Below are 7551 nucleotides of genomic sequence, written 5' to 3'. Positions count from 1 at the left end.
AAAGGCCATATTCCATATGAAACATTTTGATCAGCTTCTAAGGAGTCTTTAATTATCTCCAATAGGTCATCAAATTATTTAATGGATATTCTAAAGTAATTGAAAAATTTAGTCATGGTGCTCTCTTAGTTTAGAATATAATTTAACATAAAGACTAAAAGAAAGCCTTGTTTTTTAAATAGAATGAACCCAATATTTCCTTTCCCTCATTTGTCTGCGTCTTCTCATCCTTCGGTGGACGACCAATAAACACAGTACATCTTTCACATCAATTATTGATGACAGTCTGAACTGTACTAAACATAGATAATTATATATATAACTAAGTAAAATAGTTTTTGACTTCTTTCCGTACAACGCGCGTGTTACCGACCATGGTTCCATAGTTATCAATATTAACCTCAAATAATAAAACTCTTGTTATCAACAACATAATAGTAGATAATCCACAACAGTCACCGCATCTTCATATTTCGGTTCTCGCAGGCTCCTGGCATTTAGACCCGGTGTTTGGCATTCTTATTCTGCAAGAGTCGATCTTTTTGAATTGTCCTATAGAAAATACTGTTTTCGAGTCGAGACGATAGATAACATTATGTCGGCTCCAGCAAAGAAACGATCGATTCAGCCACGCGAGTCTAAAGAGATTGATTCCGACGATCAAGAGGACAACGTCGACCAAATGGTTGTAATATTCACTAACATATTCGTTTGAAACAATTTTTTGTTTATTTTACTTTAAAATTGAAAAATCGTGATAACTCAAGTTCCGTCAACGGTTAATCGATAATTGAGTGTTGGGTGAAACCTAGCTAACTGCTCACTTACCAGAGCACTACATTTCTATGGGACAACAGTATTTTCTAATTTTACATAATACTATTTTAATCTAATTGTAAAGAATTTTATAAGTAAACAGTTATTAAAACATTATTGAATTATAATCCCATCCAATAGAAAATACTAATTTGTGAAACAAAAATATATCACTTTAAATTTAGTTTATTAATATGCTATTAAATTTTACTGATTGTGTTTATTTTGGTATAGATAATTAATGTAGAATTTGAGGGTCGCAATCCAGAAAGTTCTGACTTCCATAGTGTTAAACAATTATTACAACAGTTGTTCTTAAAAGCTCAAGTAAATCTATCTGATATGGCTTCAGTATTGATCAATCAACGTAGCATTGGGAGTGTGATCAAGGTAAAGTAAAATAATTAATTTTGTATAGTTCAGTACTTTTTTTTGTTTCTTATTTAAATTTAAATTTAATTTTGAGAAATTTCCAACAACTGCAATAATGTATTTTTTACATTAATTTTCAAAACTAATATTTACATTTACTACTGTTATTTAGCAAGTTTTTGATGATGAAGTTGATGATGATGATGATGATGATGATGATGTGGATAGTAATCAAGTTTTTGGAATTACTTCAGTTCTTAATATGGCCGATCGGGTAATGCCTATATTTGTTTTATATATATGTATATATATATTTTGTATTTTATGTCAATAATTATATTTGATGTTTGTTATAGAACACTGATTGTGTAGAACAATTACACAAGTTGATGTTGGATTTAAGCAAACAACATGGAGAAAATAATACATCAGATTTCATTAACAACTTATTAAATGATAATCAAAAACCAGTTGGGCTGTTAATAAATGAACGATATGTCAACATACCTCCTCCAATATCTGTACCGTTATTACAGTCCATTAGGTGAGATTTATTATGTTCTACTTATTACAACAACAAAAAAAGTAATTAGGTTATTTTATAAACTTTTATTAACTCACTCTAATTAAATATTATTTGAAAACTAAAATATTCCCTGATAATTCTCCTATACATTCATTTTTAATTTCATTATAGTGATTTTAATTTCAAAATAAAATTAAACAAATTCTGATTTGAGTAATTACTATTGAATTTTAAATTGTAGATACTTACTTATATGTGATATTTTAAATCTGTACTAATAGTAATTTAAAAGAAAATAATATTCCCTTAGATCAGAAAATGAGATACTCATTACATTTTTAAGAAATATAACCATTTTAAATTTGTACTTAAAGTATAGATCAGGGATGGGAAACTCAAATTTACTAGAGGGTCAATTTTTAGAAAATTAAAATCTAGAAGGCCAGAGCATAGAAAAAAAAAGGTCATTCATAATATGAATTATAGAATTTTAATTGGGTATATGAATTTATCATGTACGGAAATAATAAATTCTACACATGACAGCACGATACGAATGATACGAAGAAACTGATATAGTTAAATAGTTCGGTACAAACAACTATAGTTGAAAGCTATACTTACATATAGCACATGTATAGCCATACATATGACATTTAGACATTTAATGATGTTCAATACGAGATAACAATTATTATATCGATATGTTAGAATATAGAGAATAAACTTTAAAATTATATGATGTAATTTTAAAATATAGCACAGGCCAGTAAAAAAGGCTCGCTGGCCACCAGTTGCCCACCCCTGGCGTAAATAACTCATGTGTGTCCTTTGCATTTAATTTAATTTTATTAGTTTAATTTATTATACCAATATATCAATCCATTTTTATAATTACTAATCGATTAATACTTATGAACAAAATAAATAAGTGTAATTTAAACTGTACAATAATTTTTTTCTTATTTGGTTTCTTCAAATTTACCTTTTTGGTATTGTTTGGTGTTGTACTCATTGAATTATATGTACTATATATGTATTATAACTAATGTAGAACATTAAATCTCTAAAATAAATTATTAACTACACAATATTTCAATGATTAAATAGTAATTTTACAAATTTGTAAATATTTTAGTAAAGAATTAACCAAAGCAAAATCTAAGAACCCATCAATTGATTTTTCTTATCTTATCATGATATGCAAACTTTATAAGATGAAACAGAGTAAGAAAGAGAATAAAAATAAACAGGGTGAACAAATAATTTGGTCAAATGCTGAGGAAGAAATTTTTGATGAAGTATGTTTATTTTATAAAATTAAATATTTGATTGTTTGAAAATATAATTGTTTACATTTCAGGAAGCAGAACTCAAGTTTGAGTTTTGTGTACAAAACGAAAAGGGTTCTGGTTTAGCTGGTAGCTGGGATGAAGGAGATTCCGAGATGATTCCCTATAGACGTGTTTTACTTTTCCCTGCACAAAAGCTTGATGTCATTATTAACAAAATACAATTATTGTTAAATAGCCAATAAATAATAAAAGTTGTTAAATACAGTAAATGTTCATTTGCTATATTAAAAATATATATTATATTTCTTATATCATGTAATTTATTTGTTTATGATGTAAAAGTGATTTTTATTTTGTGTCTTTGCAGTTAAACTGCATATTTGGGTCCATTTCACATTTACACAGACTTAGATGTTTCATTCTTAGACGGTTTTCCTATTGTTTCTACACAGCACAGTCGGTAGTTGTGTATACACTTGAGTATTTCGATGATAGTTACACCCATTGTCAGTTGTAGTTTATATAATTGTTTTCATTGTAGTCATAAATGATTAAATAATGAATAAAAATATGCGAGAAAAAACTAGGTATTGAATTAATCCTCATATTTCTAAAAAGTTTTAATGAAACATGCTGAACGGCACTAACATAACTAAAATATCAAAACCGATATTTGTAAATTTGTAATAATATCATATAATTTGTACTATGTATGTGTGTTGTTCGTTTTCGCTAATGTTGATAGCATACATGCTATTTTAAAAACGCATGAAAGCACCTTATATATTACATACAACTACGTGAAGGTACCTTATCTGTGTAGGTAATTACACCGATATGTGTGTTGCGACCCGATTTTCAAGTCGTATTAGCCGATATTGTCGTTATACAAGTAGATGGTACGGACTGAATTATATTTTTAATGTACGATTGGTTTCAAATTAAAAATTGATCAGGTATATAATAGGTTAGGTATTATAATCGCGACTTAATATGAAAAAATACATTGATGAAAATTGGTAATTTAACATAGTGCTAATTTATTATGTATATACATAAATATGTTAAGAAATATAAATATTTTGATTATTATTAGGGCTGGGATTTCAATGCCCAAAAAAAAGCTAAATTAAATTAAAAAATATTAATTCACACAAATTTCATGACAGCAAAACTCGTAGGTACCATTGATTACAGAATAGTCTATTCTATAATCAATGCTTTTACTACAAACGATATCATCAGACGTGCATTTTATCGATTTCTATTCAAATAGTCAATTGGTGATTTTAAATATATCACGTAAACTATCATAGACGCCGCCATTTGTTATCTAGGTTTTGACGTTAACTATTGTCCGATAATATAATATGAATTACGGGTACCTATCGTAGTGATGGTAACCTTTTATCCATTTTAGTAACTGTTGCTACAAAAATATAAGTAACTTTTATTTAAAAAAAAATAAAAAATACCAATGTTAGTAGGTACGCTATGTACTTATGTATGTAGGGTTGACTAAATTTATTCCGACCGAAGTATAGAAATACTGTCAATTATGATTTTTATATAATATATAAAAATATAATGATTATTATATTATAATAATTATATAAGTATTGTTAACTCATACAACAATAGTGAACACAATTATTTGGCGAGTTATGTTTTATTTTTTCTATGTTTATAGATTTTTTAACAATTTTTAAATTGAAATTATTTCCTTATTATTTTTGATTTATGATGACATTAATAAAGAGTATAAGAATTCTTTATATACCTATTTAATAACTCTTCGCCATTATTTTAAGTGAATTAACAATTTCATTCTTATATAACCTACATAAATTGGTGCTATAATACTTGATTCTAATCACCCAAATTCTCGAAAAATTACATTTTTTAATTCAATACTCTATAGACTTGAATGTATTCCATTAAATATACCTAATTATTAATATCAATTAAATATTATCTATAATTAGTATTATTTGTAATATAATATAGGTATATCTAAAGATATGAAATTAAAAATTATTGCCCTTAGTTAAAATGTTGCTAAACATGTACTAGAAAATAACCATAATATACATTTAGATAACAATACAGACTTAGAAATATTAAATACCCAAAATAAAGTTCCCATTAATTTAGTTTTAGAAAAGTTAGGCATACACAATAAAATATAGACACATTTTTTTTAAATAATATTTTAAATGTACAAACCGAATTTAAAAATTATATCTTATATCGATATATTTTAGATAATAATTACCAAAGTATTTATATTTCTTAAAATATTTATGTCTTATTAGAACTCATTTTACATAATCTTTTCTATTAAAATAAATTATCTTTATGTAAAATGACTAATTTTTCTCAATGTTTTCCTTTCTTAATTTTTTTATATTCAAATGCGATATACCTATTGACTTTGCTTATGTCTAACAATGAATTTTTAACTCTAAAACAGTCATACTTTTCAAATATATTAATACCTACTCCAGGTTGCGCTTTTATTTATTTATATATTAATTAATATTTTGTATTAACCATTAAATTACTTTCTTTTTATTATTTTTTTTTTTATATTAGGTAATTTATTACATTTCAACACCTAAACTTATTTTCAATTATTTCACTCTGTATAATATTAAACATAGATGTTTAATTTATTAGAAAAAAATTAGAAAATCTCAAATATCACAATAATTGCCAAATAGTTGATAAACATTTCACTGAAAATATACTGGGTAAAAAAAAATAATTATTCACAAATCTTATAAATAAGAATATTACAGCATTTGATTAGTCAAAATGAAAAATATAATGTATCACAGTAAAAAAGAATATAATTTGTAATACATTTGTCCAATTACTAAGTAGATCAAATTTTTGAATACCTTCTTGAATTTTGTTACCAAAAATGTATTAACATTTTGATTATAATTAAAACTTAAAACTGATATTTGTTGTAATAAAAACAAGATTAATACTCATCACTAAGCTTTTTATACTCCAGACTTAATAAGTAATTAATTTATGAATATAAGATATAGAAAAAAATTCAATAAAAACCAGTTTTATATTTACACTTAATATTGTGTTAAATATAATTTTTTTTATGGCGCATAAAAAAAAGGTTCGTTACCACTGTTTGAAGTGATCTACTAAATACTTTTCATTATACTTATATTATCATATATTTTCTTTTTATAATCAAAAGCTTTATTCATATTTTATAATTGATTGCATTCAATAATTGTCTTTTTATAATATTTCGAATGGTAGATATTGCAGGAAGCTTGTATTAATTACAATTTAAAAATCAACAACTATGTTGTTTAAATTATTAAATACACCTTATACATCATGGCACAATCAACTAGAATTTAGTCACCAAATTTTTAATTATAACTGGAAAAAGTTGTAAAAGGACATAATAAAAATGAAAATTATTTAAGTTTTCCAGACATTTATATATTATTTGGACAGTTAAGTAATCTGTTATTTTTTATTTAAAATAATACATCTTGCAAGTTTATTGGGTTTATTATACAGTTAATACTTTCATTTAAATAGTATGAAAATTAATTGTTAAAAAATTTGAAAAATATTTTTAATTATTGGTATATACTAGTGAAAATCAAATAATATGCAGGTATGATAAAAACTTGATTTAATTCTGAGTTATTTGACCATCAAATATTTAAATTTTTTTTTTTTTTTCAAAAAACTCAACCTACCAAATAGTATTATTTTAATAAGTAATACTATTGATATAACCAATAGTAAATCATATAAAAAAAGAAACCAGGGTTTAAGACTTTCAGTCAATCCCTTATAAACCAAGAAATGATTCACAAAATTCTAGGCTGTCATATTTAAAAAAGTAACCATGAAAGGCATAAAAACAAAGCTAATAAAATATTAATTAAAAAAAAAAAAAAATTAAGTTAATCACTAGCATTATGCATTTGTTAACAGGTGCATACATTTTGTTCACAAATATGTATTTTGACAGTGCTTGACTTAAGGGAGACAAACTAATTTTCAGAAATTTTAGCGTCATCCTACTATTACATTATAATTAAATGCTAAACCAGTTTTGAGGGCACTATTTTCTTTAAACATAGTCCCCCTTCTTTATTTTTGCCAAGTCAAGCACTATGTATAGATATAAATAAATAAGAAAATATTGGCAATTCAAGAGTTCCTTTCTACTTAATAAACAACAATGTAATCATTATTCAATTGAACATCAAGTACATTTATATTTTAATAAAGATACAAATGATCCAGATATAAATTAGTAAAAAAAGTTTGTTTACAAATTAATGGTACAAAATAAAAACCATTATGGAAAAAAGTTCTTAAGTATAATTAAAAGGGCACATAATTATTAATAAATTAAAATAGTATTTTCACAATACTAACTTAGTAATTAATTTAATTAAATGAGTTGCTCTATACTAAAATACTGGGCATTCAGTTGTACAAATAGGTACTTAATCTAGGCGAGAATTTAAATTTTTTTTTTTG

The 7551-nt window shown here is 24.8% G+C and overlaps 1 protein-coding gene across 1 annotated transcript; it reads left to right on the top strand.

The window, feature by feature from the left end:
* The first annotated feature begins 443 nt into the window (after window positions 1-443).
* LOC112688327 (protein BCCIP homolog) lies at window positions 444-3278 on the top strand. Its single transcript, XM_025561481.1, has 6 exons — window positions 444-685; window positions 1051-1206; window positions 1361-1462; window positions 1545-1732; window positions 2853-3015; window positions 3078-3278. Exons 1-6 carry the CDS (start codon window positions 596-598, stop codon window positions 3249-3251), a joined length of 873 nt encoding a protein of 290 aa, XP_025417266.1. The 5' UTR covers window positions 444-595; the 3' UTR covers window positions 3252-3278.
* The last annotated feature ends 4273 nt before the right edge of the window (window positions 3279-7551 follow it).

Source organism: Sipha flava, unplaced genomic scaffold (genome assembly GCF_003268045.1).
Source record: "Sipha flava isolate LNK unplaced genomic scaffold, YSA_version1 38_pilon_pilon, whole genome shotgun sequence".
Taxonomy (NCBI): Eukaryota; Metazoa; Arthropoda; class Insecta; order Hemiptera; family Aphididae; genus Sipha; species Sipha flava.
This window is presented reverse-complemented; position numbering and strand designations above follow the sequence as displayed.

What these genes read in the sequence shown, in the direction of transcription:
- LOC112688327 (XM_025561481.1), top strand. Translation starts at nt 596, where the DNA reads ATGTCGGCTCCAGCAAAGAAACGATCGATTCAGCCACGCGAGTCTAAA. An exon ending in AGGACAACGTCGACCAAATG is followed by an intron (nt 686 to 1,050) that starts GTTGTAATATTC and finishes ATTTTGGTATAG; the next exon opens with ATAATTAATGTAGAATTTGA. An exon ending in AGGAAGAAATTTTTGATGAA is followed by an intron (nt 3,016 to 3,077) that starts GTATGTTTATTT and finishes TTTACATTTCAG; the next exon opens with GAAGCAGAACTCAAGTTTGA.